The sequence below is a fragment of the Bemisia tabaci genome, chromosome 10 (genome assembly GCF_918797505.1).
Source record: "Bemisia tabaci chromosome 10, PGI_BMITA_v3".
In the NCBI taxonomy this organism is placed as follows: domain Eukaryota; kingdom Metazoa; phylum Arthropoda; class Insecta; order Hemiptera; family Aleyrodidae; genus Bemisia; species Bemisia tabaci.
The window spans coordinates 33,750,963-33,767,331 of record NC_092802.1 but is presented as its reverse complement, the minus strand read 5'-3'; the positions used below and the strand labels follow the sequence as shown (position 1 = coordinate 33,767,331).

The following is a 16,369-nucleotide window of genomic DNA, read 5'->3' as shown; positions in this document are numbered from 1 at the left end:
AGGGAACAGAAAGCATAACACAGACGTTGGTTTCAAATTCTAATTAAGTCGATTGTTTTTTATGTTATTTTGGCAACATCGCAAATTTTCCCCGTTTTCCCGCGTTTGAATTCAAGGTCAACGAATCAAAATAAATAAACAGTGCGCTGCCGGTGCCGTTGTGATAAGACAACACGTGTATCCTGCTGATTCTATGGCGTTTCCTACGTAACTGTTCAACTGATTTTACTCAGTGTTCTGTGAGACATTCTTTCTATTTAATTTTCTACCGAAATCATCCTAGTTGACACACTTACACTGCATCATGCGCGTGTTTCGAAGACCGCAACAGGTGTGGACGAAAAATGCCGTTCGTTTAGGTAAGTATTGAGACTTGCAACAAGCAAATTTGTCTAAATATCATGTTCCTCCTGCTTTGTCTTTTGGTTTGATACAAGGAAATTCCATTCCCATTCAGATGAAGTGCCATCTAAGTATTCATAATTACTTGTCCTGTGGACCCTAGGGTACCCATGCTTCTTGACCCATCATGTGATCTCTACCAAGTTGCGATTTGTTCATCAGTAAGTAAGAGGTCAGTATCTACTCTTTCCCCTTGCCCCAGTCTTGCCTTCAAGTTCAACTGGTAATTGTCTTCAACTCCTGAAATGAGTGCATAGTCTTCCCACTTAACAACGTGGTCTAGTAGCACTGGGTCGCCACATCATTTTGCAAGACCGAAAAGCTCAAAAATTTCAATTTTAGTCAAAACATACTTTATCACACACATTTTTTAGTGTTTTAACTTCTCACTCACTCAGAACATGCACCCTTCTTGGTCTGCGATTTTGCTGACTTCCTAGTGTAAGTACTTCATGTTGCCAATAGATAAATATTCAACGTCATTTTTCCAAAACTTTCCTGCTCCCCCCCTCCCCCCCCATTTTAAGAATAGTCTAATGTCAAGCAGTAGTGTTTATTCATTCTCCTCTTGTTTTCCTTTTTTTAACCAAATTCAAATAGCCCATCGGCTAATCCCACGCTTATTACCCCAGCCCCAGGTGACCATTGCCTGAGACCCTCAAACTCCGATCACCTGGCCGGGAATCGAACGCGGGACCTCTTGGTCACAGGGCCAACGCTACAACCACTACACCATAGGAGGCTGACAACTGATGAAATTTAATATGAGCGGAGATTTTGAAACACCGCAAATGAGGTACACATTCTTCCACAATTTCACCGTCACTACGTGCCATGTTCAGTAACTTACACATTCTCTTGTTTTGTGTTTCAGCGTGACTCACATGCAGTTTTCTCCGTCGAGGAAAAATCTTTGGAAGACTAACAGTGGACACATGTTCTCTCCAGTCTGATATTGATCAAAGAGGTGCTGTTCTTCAGTCAGATTTTGATGGTACCTACAGCAAAGGATTTTTGTAAAATCCCTGTATATGAGTTCATCGACAGTAAGTTGCCCATTTTACAGTTACAGGATGTAATGTTATTAGTTAGTAGGCAAGAGAAAAATAATTTACTCTGGATAGAGATGATCAATATCGATGGTGAAACTCCCAAACCACGTATCTTGATTTGCAATGTTGCAGACTTCCTGTCATACTTAATTTTTTAAATGGGGAACTTCTCAATGTCGATTCTCAAAAATGTCCGTGATTTTTCTTCTCTGTGTGAAGAAAATTCTGCAAAAACTTCAAGGAATAATGTTGTGTGCGTTGTAAATTCTGATGATTTTTCAGGGAATGATGTTGCATTGTTTTCCTTATTAAAATAAAACAGGAGGGAAGATTTTTAAACACCGCAATTGAGATTTGTGGATTAGGAGTCTCATTGTTGATTTGTCAAAAGACATTTTGTGCCGCACATTTTGGGGCTGTCAAGCACTACGATTTTAGCTTCTTGATTGTTCAGTAATTTTTTTCTAGTTAAGTAATTTTTTTTAGTTTTAGTCGGCTTCTTATGGTGTAGTGGTTGTAGCGCTTGCTCTATGATCGGGAGGTCCTGGGTTCAATTCCCGGCCAGGCGACCCGAGTTTGATGGTCTCAAATAATGGTTGCCTGGGACTGGTTGTAGAGACGGAGGGGGGACGGGACTGAAGCGCAAGGATTAGCCCTTGTGGGCTATTTGAAGTAGGAAAAAAAAAAAAAAAGAATGTGTTCATGAGCTGTCCACGAATTACATAAGGCTCTTAGGGGGGACAGGGGTCACTAGCAGCCTCACGGTGCCTCACAAGGGAGAGGGAAGGGTAGGGCTGAGCCTTCCGTATGTGAGCCGTACGCCTACATAAGCTTTCCAGCCTATGTTTAAAGAAATTGCACAAATCCATGTTTCGTCAGGTTGATAGTAAAATTCAAGATGAAATAGCGGATATCAGCACATCACCTATTGCTGACTGATCGGACCATGCTCCTGTCATTTCTCTTCATTCTCACTTCTCCTCTCTGTGGGGTAATGAGTAGTGATGTCATCCTTATGTCAACTTCATATACTTTTAACTATTCCAGAGACCAAAAAAATCTTCAATTCTGCTCCTTGTATTTTTGTTTATTAAACTAATTGTAGGTATCATTAATATTTCCCAAGAACTTATGTTACTTTCCTGTCCATTTCAATATTTTTTTTAATTTTAAACAATATGTTCCCGGCCATTTCAATATTGTTTTAATATTTTCTTTAAAACTTTGGCACCAACTTGTACTTTTATGAACATTTCAAAGATTAATTTTGAACCTTAAAAAGAATATTAGGTAAAATTTTCAGGTGGCTCTGTCCATTAGTTTTTCCATAAAAAGTGGTTGAAAGGTAAGGAATTACAGTTTTGACCCAATACATATTCAGTGACTCAGGCTCAGGCTAAATTCCTTTGAGTCATGTAGGCAGTCAATTTCCAGAGCTTGCTTGGACAAGAAAACTCAATTTTATCCTTTTTTTTTAGAGAAGAAATTTGATGGCAGAAGTGTGAAACCATGTTTCTCTACTGTGGTGTTTCAAAATTTCCGCTCCTTTTTTTATTTTTCCAAACAGGATCAAACCAACTTCAGAGCTTAAAACTTATGAAGATTATCCCCCTGATAGAGAAGAAAAATTGAGGAAAGTTTTCAAGGAAACTAATGTTGACTAGTTTTCCAATGAAAAAATTGAATATTGACATTCAGCCATCAAATATATCTAATCATTATAAACATAAATTGAATGTATCTTCCTTTTTTGTCATGTTTCTAGGTGTGATTTTGCTACATTTGTATACTGTATTCATCTGAGATAATTTAATTTACGACTGTGATACAAGAAAACTAACTCAAAATTCATAAATGCGATCTGGTAAGACTTCTTTATCTCATTTCTTTTCATACTTGAAGCTTTCAAAGTCATTATACCACAAAAATCTGTATTTTATAAGACATGTGAAAAAACTTACTCCAATGGGCCTGTTGCAAAGTTTTGCCAGAGCAAAATAAGAGGTGTCACTCATAGAAAGTGTCTCAATAATCACGATGAGCGCATCGCCAAAGTCTGAAATGCACTCCTTACTTCACAATGTGCGTAAGAAATCTGCGTTTTTTCGAGCTTCCCGCTTCAAAAACGATACCATGGCACAGGTGAAAATTCCGTTTGAGAAGTCATTTCATCCAACCCCTACTCACAAGGATACTACGCAATATTCAACATAGCCGACGCCAATTCTGCCGAAACACATGTGATGGAACAATGATTCTAACCACCTCATAACAATCGGCGTTTTTACATTCACATTTTTCTCGCGTTGATAGATATACGCCTTGATTGACCTAGTGCTCTCCGCAACTTGCGCGAGGAAGCGTCAGTCATGTTGAGCAGGGATTGAATGGAACGGCTCCTCTAACAAATGTTCACCTGTGCTGTTTTATCCTTTTTGAAGCGGGAAGCTGAAAAAAACGCGAATTTCTTACGCAGATTGTGAAGATAGGAGTACATTTAAGAGTTTGCCAATGCGCTCATCGTGATTTTTGAGATATTATCTATTAGGAACAACTCTTATTTTTGCCCTTTCAAAAGTTTGCAACAGGCCCATTCAACCAATTTCTCGAGATACCCTAATTTCAATGGCTGTTTAAAAAAAGGTAAAAAAAACTATTATGAAGTTTTAAAGAGAAAATTCCTTTTGAAAAAAGTTTTAGTATCCGATTTAGGATACCCTTTTTCTTCACAGCATAAATGCCACCCTGCACTTTTATAAGTTCTTTCACTTAATTTTAGTAAATTTTACTAAAAAATCTGGTTTTTCTTTCGCTTGTTTTGTAATATTCAGTGTTTAGCATCAATGTGATTGGGTGATTTTTAGAAGTTGACAAAATTTTGAAGCCAATTTTTCAGAACTTTTTTAACGTAAATTTCACAAGAACTTTAATGAAATACTATCCAATTAAGCTTGAAAAGATGAGTTTGCAACAACAGTCTTTTTCCGTGAATTTTGACCTTGTAACTTAGTGCATTGTAGCTACAGCCACAGGCTCATTTTCTTCCACACTTAGACCTTCTGAGCTACTAAATAAGCCCAACAGCATGCCAAGGAAAGGATTTCCAACTGCACCATGGTTGTTCAAAGTTGGCGCGGTGCCCTGCTCATTAGAATACTCCGCACAGTGGAATTCTTGGGGGTGCATCCTTTATCGATATCATTATCATTGCGCCTAGAGCCACAAAGTCAGCAGCAGTTAAATCCTCAACCCCCCCCCCCCCCCAAAAAGAAATCAAAAAATGTACTTTGGTTACCAAAAATTCCATTATTTGCTCACAAATCATATTTTCTGCAAGTTTCATAGCAGAATTGGACGTATTTCTATTAAACGGAACTAAGTGCCAATTTGTATTCCTTCTGAGGATTTTAAAATCCGGGATAGCGCGCTCTGTCAAATGGAACTAAGCACCATGGAAAAGCATTGCGAGTATAGGACGGAACGAGCATCGCGTTCCGCATCACTTGCCAATCCAAGCCCTCCTCCCCCTTCCTCCCCCGATGGCGCTTAGTTCAGTTTAATAGAAATACGTCCAATTAGACAAAGTATCTTATTTGGTAGAGTCCATTACAGGAAAGGAAAATGCAAAAACTATCCGTTCAAGAGTCATGAGCACTCAAAGATTTTGTTTCTAATCGCCCAGAGCCAAAACCCGTATTTAGGCCCCTCAAATCGTCTTCTATTAGCCCTGATAATTTGATGACATTTCGTGGGGAGGAGAGGGGGCAAAAATGCTAATGTTGCATGTCTTTTTCCTAACTTGATTTGATTATGTAAAATTATCCTCTCAAACTATTTCTGAGATTTTGCTAACAGCCTAATTTTAATACACCTCAGCTGAAAATATGAACAAGCAGCTCCTAAATCTTTTCTGTAATAATTATTTCAGGTCCTTCTTGAGAAGATACCTTCCTCTTTTCCTGCGACGTCAAGACATTTTTGAAGAGGTAAAATACACACCCCAGCATATAGTTTCTCAAACAAAAGACGTCTGTTTCAAACTTCTTCGCTCGCAAGAGTCTGTGACCATAATGCTACACTTGCTCCAGGACGTCCCGGAGGATTTAGTTTCCTCATACTTGTCGAAAGTCGTCTCATCGTCGGCTTATCACGAAGCAACTTTTCAAAATGACGTCAAACGTGTCCAAATGCTCATTCGTTCAGGCGTCGATATTAACCAGAGGGAGTCAACGTTTCATTTTACCCCTATTTTTTTAGCTATCTTTAATGAAAATTTACGGATTGTTAAAATGATGGTCCAAGCAGGAGCGGACCTAAATGTGAAGGCTAAATTTAACATGACACCATTGTGTTGTGCTGTTGAGACAGGCAATATCAATATGGTAACACGTCTTCTGGATTTAGGAGCGAACATTGAAGCAAAAGATGAGAAAAATAACTCTCTCGTGCACACAGCTGCTTCTTGTGGCTTACCTGAAATGATAAAATTTCTTATCGAAAGAGGCCTCAGTGTCAATTGTAGAAACGATAATGACGAGACACCACTACACAAAGCAGTCAGAAATGAGCAAAAAGAAGCTGTAAAAATGCTTCTTACCCATGGAGCTGATGTCAATGTTGTCGCAAGTTATATTCCAGACGAAATTCCAGAAGACTCACTAAACCAAGAATCGGAAGAAGGATTCCTAGCCAAATTCAAAGAAATTCGACAAGATAAATATTGTACCACTTTGATAATTGCAGTAATCAAAAAACGGATTGATCTTGTTGAAATCCTCATTCAGGCAGGTGCAGATGTTAATACTAAAACCAATCTACTACATTTGAGTCCCTTGCATTTTGCAATCGGTGTGAGATCCCTCCAGTTAATCAAGTTGTTGCTCAAGGCAGGTAGCGATGTAAATGCAAAATCAGCATTTGATACCTCTCCCCTACTCCTAGCTGTGATTTCAAATGAGGGGAAGATTGTAGAAACTCTTTTGGAAGTAGCGGAAATTGAAGTCAATTGTCTTAATGATAAAGGATCGACGCCGCTAACAACGGCTGCAAGCAATGGGCTTCTGTCTATTGTTAAGATGCTTGTCATGAGAGGCGCACTGATTAATGGAGCCCCATCTGAGGCCTTTTTGCCTCTTCATAAAGCTTTATTCTTTGGGAAAGAACACGTTGTCAACTGGCTAATCAATAACGGTGCTAGCGTTCGGGCTCGGGATTCCAGAGGCCTCACAGCGATAATGGCAGCAGTCATGAGCAAGGATACTACGCTAAAAATGATAGAAACTCTCATGAAGAAAGGAGGAAATATCAACTCCAAATGTAAAGGTGGCTGTACCGCACTTCATTATGCTGCAGCCTCTGGCAACTTGAGAATGGTGAGGTTTCTCATCGATCAAGGTGCTAACCCCAACGAAAAAGATAAAGAAGGACATACAGTCCTGCACTTTGCAATAAGAAGTGAATGTATCAAAACCGCAGAATACCTCATTGATGAAACAGGCGTTGATCTAAATGGTGGTCCACTGTCACCTTTATTATGGGCTGTCGGATTGGAAAATCAGGACATGGTCAAGCTACTCCTGAAAAAAGGTGCGAATGTTAATGTTAGTACCTGTTATGGTACAACACCATTGCATCTTGCTGTAAGAGAAGGCTATCAGCCCATCACTGAATTGCTCTTAAAGTACAAGCCAAACCTCGAATTCAGAACAAGCCAAGGTTCCACTGCCCTATTTTTGGCTGTTAAAAATCAGCATGAGAAAATAGTTGAAGCACTGCTCGATAAAGGTGCTGATCCAAACGATATTGACGATTCTGGTAATTACCCAATACATGTTGCCATCAATTCTGGTAACGTCAACGTAGTCAAAGCATTGCTCAACAAAGGGGCTTATTTTGATGCAGTAGATGATTCCATCAACTCTCCTTTAGACTTGGCTCGCAAAACCGGAAATGTCAAATTAATTACTCTTTTGGAGTTGATAAAAAAACTTTTTCTTGCCATAGCGAAAAAGGAGTTTTACCAAATTGAATGCTGCATTCAGGCAGGCGCAATCGTTAATGCCAGGAATTCAAATGCCCAAGGAAAAACTGCGTTGCACTTTGCTGTCCTCTACAAAAATGTCAAGGCAATCAATTTGCTTTTGGCTCACAAAGCTGACATCTCGCTGCCAACGGACCTAGAAAAAGTATCCCTCCACTATGCCGTTTCAGGTTGTGATCTAGTAATCGTGGAAACTCTTCTAGCTCATGCCACGGAACTTAGCTTTACGAAGCGCCATTTTTTTATTAATGCTTCATCGATAGATTATTCAAATACTCCTCTCCACAATGCAGCACGAAAAAACAACTTCAAGGCCGTCAAACTTCTCATCGAACATGGAGCTGTGTACAATATGAAGAACGATGATGGGGAAACTCCTTTTCATCTCACAACTGATAAAACAATTAAGGATTTTCTGTGTTTGATCCAAAAATTGTTTGAAGTTGTGAAAATTCCTGATGGATCTAAGGAAGTTCTAAAAATTGTTGGCAGTCAAAAGTCAGTGATCAATGCGCGGGACTCGGATGAAGGTAGAACACCGTTAGTATGGGCTATTTTGAAGAATCTCACCACAGTTGCGGAAAATCTTCTTAAGTGTAGGGCAGACTATTTTCTAGTCACGGACCAAGGAGCGACACCATTGCATATTTCTGCTTCAAAAGGGAATTTGAAAATGATCAAAACGTTGTTGAATCGAGTGAAAAGCGAGAACCTTGAAAAAATGAGTGACTTCGTTAACGCCCCTACAGAAAATGGTTCTACTGCTCTTCATATAGCGACTAGTTTAGACATTGTAAGATGCTTATTGCAAGAAGGAGCAATCTATAACATGACCAATGGCGGTGGAAAAACACTGTACGAGCTCACTAAAAACAGTGATATCAGAAAGTTCTTGCAAACTGTTGATAACTTCTTCAAATCAGTCAAAGAGGACACTTCGACCATGATGAATTCTTTGGTTGATCTGGATGAAGAAAATTTTAAAGCTATCACTAGCGCACGCCATCAAAATGGGCAGACTTTGCTTCAGGCAGCTCTCGCCCATAATAAGATGAAAGTTGTCAGCAAGATACTTGAGAAATTGAGAACTTTGAGTTAAAGCTGTCGCTCTCCCTCCTCTGGTCCCAGTGACAGTTGGACTGCATTTTGCAATTTGAAACTTCAAATTCTGGCTCTTCTGGAAAAACACTTATGTGCATAGGGAAACTAATGGCACATACGTTGTTTTTAAACCGGGCTAGAATTTTAGTTCCAAATTGCAAAATGTAGTCCAGTTTTGGTTTATTTTATGCACCATTTTTCTCGTCTTTCTAAGGATTGTGTTTATCTTTAACTAAGATGATAGGTGATATTTCAACTTGTCCATTTATAGAAACAATATTTTTGCCTGACCCTACTGATGAAACAATCGAAACTAATGATGAATTAAACAACTCAATACAAAATGAATAAAATATTATAATTAATAAAATTATGAAATATTTATATGAAATAAATTAAATTCCTTAAAACAAATATAATCACTCAAATATGCTAGAAAACTTTGGTTTTGGATGTGCTTCAGCTGCTCACTACCTGGCCATTCTAAGATGTCATCAGGAGTTGCTGACAATGGCCGAGCGGTGAATGGTCCAAACACATTCAAATCCGGAACTCCTAAATGATCATCATTGATTATTTTTTGAGAAATTTTTAGCGTATTGACAAATCTATGTGTCCGCACGCCTATGTTATCCTCCTCATCATGTATATTTTAAATCAAAACTAGTACGTCTTTTTTTAATGGCCCTTGTTAAATTCTTACAGAAACTGAAAAACATGTGAGGTATCACCATACTTACCATATAAATCACTATTTTTAGTAATGTATTCCTACTAATTATTGAGTGCCTTTTGTATTTTAGTCTTATTTCATTCCAAAAAAAGTGTTTTGATGTAACCTTTTCGTGCGGTTTATTTGACTAAATCAAACTGATGAATTTCACAGTGAACAAGGCACCTTGCCGAAAAGTTCAAATTCATGCAAAAGCAAGTGTTGTACAACGATTTTGCTTTTTGTCAACATTCAGAGATTCCGAGGGACCTTCAAACTCCTAACAACCCCCCCCCCCCACCTGTTTTATCTGGAAAATTCGAATTTCTGGACAACTGGAGTGATTTACCTATTCAGGTTTCTCAACATGCCAATTGTATTTTTCAACGCAGAGTTTGAAAATGACAGTAGTTTCATCTTATCACACTAGACATTTTTTTGCTAATTCAATATTTTTTCCCTCAAAAGTTATTCTTATCCAGGAAAAATTCAATTTTCCAAAGCACTGGTACACGGTGGGTGTAAACCAGGATTTTTCTTGAATTCAGTACCCGAAAATGTAGAGGTATATATTTATGGAGTGCCCAAGAATTTCTCCCTCTCTTCCTAATAGCAAAGCTTCTGCGTCCAAGTGACCAAATCTGTTATTTTACACACACTTCTAACCTTATCCATTTGTTTATTGTCTAAAAAGGAAGGAAAAGAACAGTAAAATGTTGTACATCCCGTCCTCTCAAGGCTTAACTGATGTACTTTTTGCTGCTGAATCTGAAAGTGATCTCACTTTCTTTCCATCGCTCAGTTACTTGTAAAGTTTTTTACTGAATCACATTTTTCAAAAAACTAGAGTTTTTCTGGGAAAAACCTGACGATAGTTTGAAGGCTTTCTGTAAAGCAAATGTTAACTAAATGCAAAATCATTTGACAACATTTGTTTGCACTTATATTGGAGGGATTTGGCAGGGTGCTTTGTGAATTTATATTGAAATTTATCAGAGTAATTAATTGAAAAAAGTCGTCACGCATTGACTCCTCGACATACATTGTATATAGAGCATGAGGTTTGTCTAGGTAAAATTTACTCAGGTACTTAATCGACAGTGACACTGCAGGAAGGTATATCTCGTTTGCTATGTTTTATAAACGCAGCCCTCATTTAATTTTATGTCAGGAAAACAAAGCAACGCTTTAGCTTGAAATTTTCACAGAAAGTTCTTCTTTTAGAGAAAGGAAAACAGGGAAGTTTTCAAGAAATGACGTCAAGTACTTTTCCATTTTAAAAAAAGTACAATAGCTAGTCTGCAGCATTGCGAATCAATGTCCATTTTCCTGCAGTTTCACTGTCGATGTGCTGATTTTGTTCTATTCAAACTAAGAATTCCAATTTTTGGTTCCTTATTTTTTATTTTGCCATTTCTTTCATTTATCTGCCTACCTACCTACTTACCTACTTATTTTACTTTCTTGTATATTTTTGTTATTTTTTTTTATCCTGATTCCGATAAGTTTCTCTTGTCAAGTAAAAAAATTCGGAAGAGTAGGAGATGCTTTTCTATGTGCTCCAATTTGTGGAGCATCCTCAAGATTAATTTTTTAATTTTCATGTATATGATTACCTCCAGCAAGAAAAACTTCCTCGTTTTGTCACTTCTATCATTAAAGTTTTGTCTTTTCAATTTTATCAAAATCTTGAGCTTTCACAACCAATTCACCATTACCTATCTCAATCTGGACATTTTGTAATTAGGAACAACAATTTATGGCTCATTCTAGAGACAATATATTCTTTATTTGTGCCATTAGTTTTCTAATGCAGCAGGAGTTTTTATGTATGACCCAGCTGCAAAATAAAGTCCTATTAAAGCGCTGGGTGCAGAAAGGGCATTTGGACGTATTCCTGCCAAACGGAACTATGTAGGTACATGAAGACATGAGCTCTAAGATCCATAGGAATGTATGCATAACAGGGCTCACGTCATTATGCACATAGTTCCGTTTGGCAGAAATACGTCCATTGATCGGTTTCGGTGCCTCAGAATCTCCAAGATTGACATTTTTTCATTGGTGAATGCATAGCTGAAGTTTGCTTCAGCTAGAATTGTACCTATTTACAAATGGGTGGTTTTACTACGAGGATTAAAAATAAACAAGTGGCACGGAATATATAGAAAGAATATGAACCATGCAAAACGATAATTCGGGTATCGGAACTCGGCTGATTTGAAAACGCCTTCAAATGCGACTTGATACCTCACGCATTCCGGAGAGTTCAAATAGTTGTATCATTGCGCCGTAAGAATGTGACGGAATATTTAAATGGAGATAGCTTCCATGCACGCTGGGCGTGTCGATTTCCTTTGGCATTTTGGCATTGGTGCATGCATAGCTGAAGTGCGCTCCAGCTAGAATTGTATTCAGCAAATGGGTGGTTTCACTACGAGGATTAAAAATAAACGAGTGGCACGGAATATAACAAAAGAATATGAACTACGGAAAACGAGAATCCAGGTATCAGGACATCCAGGACTCTTATCAGCTCGCTAGCAGCACATTCAAATAATATTTTTCATCATACCTCGGAAAAATCACGGCAGATTTTACAGTGTCCATATTCGTTTACCCGTATAAAATAGGCAGTGAAAAATTTGCAATGTCGCAATTTGAGGTATGGATGTTTTTTATCCCACCGTCGGTGATGAAGAAATGTGTGACTGTGACTGCGCACGTCTTGGAGTGTAATGTCGGCGGCAATCGTGATCCCCTGCCATCAAGTCGAGGCGATGCTCTTGAAGGCGCTCTGAGGAACTATACCACCTCGGAAGTATTGCACAGTATCAGACGAAATTGAAGGCGCACTAACGTATGTAAATTCACTGGCATCCGTAGAGTAGATCGTGCGATATGCGACTCCTGTTGGAAATCGAATAAAAAAATAAATACATCAATAATTTAAAAAAAATAAAAAAAATAAGCAGATTGATCCAATAACGGCTGAAGAGCGAGTCGATATCGAGGTTTAAGTTAGTTGAGAGCACATCGATTTGAAACTGAACTTAAAAAGGATAGATACCTCTATTGCAAAGTCGGATAATTTCGAAGGCACCAAGATAGCACTCTCGGCCACATCCGCCATCTCCGACTTTTGAATTTTAAAATTTTGACTGAAAATTCGACCTCTATGTGAAAAACATCCATTGCCCAAGTCTCATCAAAATGAACCGAACAGGTGGTGAGATAGCATTTTATACCACATCCACTATCTTGAATTTTTGAATTATGAAAATTTGAGTTAAAATTTAGGCCCTCCGTCAAAAAATGCTACCTGGTACCGAGTTTCAAAAAAATTGATCGATCAGGAGTCGCATATCGTGCGATAAATGTTACCGGTCAATTTGCTTGCGTTAGTGCGCCTTCAATTTTGTCTGATACTGTGCAATACTTCCGAGGTGGTATAGTTGCTCAGAGCGCCTTCAAGAGTGTCGCCTCGACTTGATGGCAGAAGATCACGATTGCCGAAATGCCGCGCCGCCGTCAATACACTCCAGGACGTTTCTTGAAACTCGGTACAAGGTGGCATTTTTTGACGGAAACCTTGAATTCCAACTCAAATTTTCATAATTTAAAAATATAATATACTGGATGCGGCCTAAAATGCTATCTCGGATCCTGTTTGATTCATTTTTGCGTGACTTGACGGCAGTTGATGTTTTTCTCTTAGAGCTCGAATTTTCAGTCAAAGTTTTGAATTTTAAAACTCCAAGATGGCAGAAGTGGCTTGGAGTGCCATCTTAGCGCCTTCGAAATGATCGAAAATTGGTAGGTATCTTTCTTGAGAAAGAATCCTCCTCAAAAATCTCGGACTCGGAAAACAATTGAACGTTTGAGTGGCTGTCAGGAAGAAAGAATATTTCATTATTTCTAAAATATTTTAATAAAATGTCACTATGGGCTGTAAATTCTCAACAATTTCCAAAAATCGCCACACATTTTTTGGCTTAAAATCATCAATTTTAGTCTGAAGTAATCATTGCAATTTTGAAATTTTCGCTTACTTTCTTACCCCCGGCGTTTAAGTCTCCAGAGATGTGCATAATGACACTACTTCTGCTACATGCATAGGTGGACATGCTTGAACCTATGCGAGTAACAACGCTACCTGGACAAGTTGTGTTGGTAATGTAGAATATAGACGAGTAACTTCGCCGATCAGCGGGCTGATTATTGAAATCGATAGACAAAGCGATAGGCAAAGAGGACATAGGGAAAATTGAGCGATCCCATTGGTTGAAATGAGTGATCGTTGTAGACCAAGGAAGAGAATGATAAACTGACGATATGATCCCTCGTGAGTTGCCGTTAATAAGTCTATTACTCACTTCATTTGTCCATTGTAACCACCCGCTTCCACTCATATAAACGCCTCATTTTCCCGTTGTCTTCTTTTTTCATAGCTTTGTTTATCAATTTCAATAATCAGCCCGCTTAAGTTTGTCTTTACCTATTTACAAAAACCTGGAATTGGCGGCTTTCAAACCTGAACCGTAAGGTATTGGATAGCTCTACCCACAGACTGATTATTGAAATCGGACGACAAAGCGATAGACAAAGAAGACATAGAGAAAATGAAGCGATCCTATCATTTGAAATGGGCGGTTGTCGTAGACCAAGGGAGACTGACAAACTATAAGGTCTCTTGTGGGTTCCCTTTAGTTACTTAGGTACCTCCTTTGTCCATTGTAGCCACCCGCCTCCACCAATAGGATAGCTCCATTTTCCCTTAGTCCTCTTTGTCTATCGTAGGCATGTTCGAAGTTCGATTCTTTAAAAAATCGTATGATCTATAATCGGTAATCGAAACATATATCTCATTGATCACGCGATTAATCGGCGGCGAAATGATAGATAATCGATTTTTCCTCGAAATGTGCTAAAAAGGTCTATAGGACTCTACGGCTGCCAAAGAATTTACGACAGACTGATTATTTAAGTTGGTAGACAAAGCGATAGATAACGAGACATAGGGAAAATGAAGCGATTCCATTGGTTGAAACGGATGACTGCTATAGACTAAAGAGGAAAATGATGGACTAACTATAAGGTCCCACGTAAGTTCCCGTTCGTTACTTGTCTTTTTTGTCCATCGCAACCACCTGCGCGCTTCCACCAACAGGATTGCTTCATTTTGCCTTTGTCCTCTATATCTATCGTTGGTCTGCTGAATTATTTAAATAATCGAATGATCGATAATCGGTAATCGAACTATGTAGCTAATCGGTCAAGACTTTAAAACAATGACACAAAAATTGGGATAAAAGCTGTAAAAACAAGAGAGGGAGAGAGAGATCAATCGAACGCGAAAAAATCGATTAATCGATAATCTATAATTAATCGCTGTTCTCGAAAAGTGCTAAAAATGGCTAGTTTGTCCACTAAAATCTTTTGAATGTTAGATTTTTTGGAGCTAGGACACGTTTTTTTAAACATAATCTCAAATTGCTAATTAATCGTAAACAAACAATCGATTAGACGATTAATCGGATAATTGTAAATAGATTACTGTAATCGATATTATTATGCGCTCGACTAATTGTTATGAATCGATAATCGGAACATGCCTAGTCATGTTGTATCAGGTTTTCCGTCAAAAAATGCCACCTGGCACCGAGTTTCAAAAAAATCGAGCGAACAGGAGTCGCAGATCGTACGTTAAACGCTACTAGTCAATTTGCCTACGTTAGTGCGCCTTCAATTTTGTCTGATACCCTGCAATACTTCCGAGGTGGAATAGTTGCTCAGAGCGCCTTTCAAGCGTATCGCCTCGACTTGATGGCAGAAGATCACGACTGCCGTCGACATTACACCCCAGAACATGTGGATTTACACATTTTCTCATTATCGACGGAGAGATGAAATACAGCCATAGCCTACCACAATTTCCAACTTTTTCACTGCTTTTTTTTTCATTTTGAACGGGTAGAAAGACGCGAACACTTATTCTGGCCCTAGGTAATTTTTCCGAGATATGACAAAAAGCGTTATTTGAATGTGCTGCTAGCGAGCTGATAATAACAATGACTGTTGAATTTGAATGTTTCATTTCAGTCTAATGTCTAAACTTTATGCTTAAATTAAAACGGCGAGAATAAGAAGTCGTAGGTAGGAATCCTCGTAACATCAAAAACTGACCCGAAATGTTATAACTCTGGACGTAAATGGGCCCGAAGAGGTAATAAGGAAAGCACCGTAACGTAGTAACTGACAATCACTGTTATTATAAGCTCGATAGCAGCACATTCAAATAATGTATTTTGACACATCTCGGAAAAATCACGGCAGATTTTAAAGTGTTCATGTTCCATTCACTCGTTCAAAATAGGCAGTGGAAAAGTTGCAACGTCGCAAATTGAGGTAATGACGTTTTTTTATCCCACTTTTAGTGTATGAGAAAATGTGGAACTGCGCACGCGTTAGAGTGTAATATCAGCGGCAAGCGTGATCTTCCGCCATCAAGTCGAGGCGATAATCTTGAAGGCGCTCTGAGCAACTATACCACTTCGGAAGTATTGCACAGTATCAGACGGAATTGAAGGCGCACTAACGTATGTACATTCACTGGCATCCGCAGAGTCCTATAGATCGTGCGAAATGCGACTCCTGTTGGAATGAAAATAAATAAATGAATAATTTAAAAAAAAAAAAAAAAAAAAAAAAAAAACAGATTCATTTCATAACGGTTGAAGAGCGAGCCAATATCGAGGTTTAAGTTAGCTGAGAGTACATCGATTGAAACTTTTTTTATTTTTTTTTTTTTTTTTTTATTTGCACAATTAAATAATCAATGTACAATTTAACACTTTTAGACATATTATATGTCTTTTAAAGCTTAACTAAACTGCTAATAACTTAGCTACTATACATATTATTTAAATTTTAACATAAGAACAAGATTTTAACTATTTATAAAAAAGATACTATCTCTAGAGATTGAGGAGAATAAGAAAACATATTTTATTTTAAAATAAAAATGTCTTTTTGTTTAAATTTGTGTTGTATCGATTGAAA

The 16,369-nt window shown here is 38.2% G+C and overlaps 1 protein-coding gene across 1 annotated transcript; it reads left to right on the top strand.

Moving 5' to 3' along the window:
• Positions 1 to 109: 109 nt before the first annotated feature.
• On the top strand, positions 110 to 8,594 carry LOC109037615 (uncharacterized). The gene is made up of 4 exons (XM_019052381.2): positions 110 to 359; positions 1,277 to 1,448; positions 3,220 to 3,318; positions 5,383 to 8,594. Exon 4 carries the CDS (start codon positions 5,525 to 5,527, stop codon positions 8,591 to 8,593), a length of 3,069 nt encoding a protein of 1,022 aa, XP_018907926.2. The 5' UTR covers positions 110 to 359; positions 1,277 to 1,448; positions 3,220 to 3,318; positions 5,383 to 5,524; the 3' UTR covers position 8,594.
• The last annotated feature ends 7,775 nt before the right edge of the window (positions 8,595 to 16,369 follow it).

Excerpts from the sequence above, each read along its gene's own strand:
- LOC109037615 (XM_019052381.2), top strand. The coding sequence starts at position 5,525 with ATGCTACACTTGCTCCAGGACGTCCCGGAGGATTTAGTTTCCTCATAC.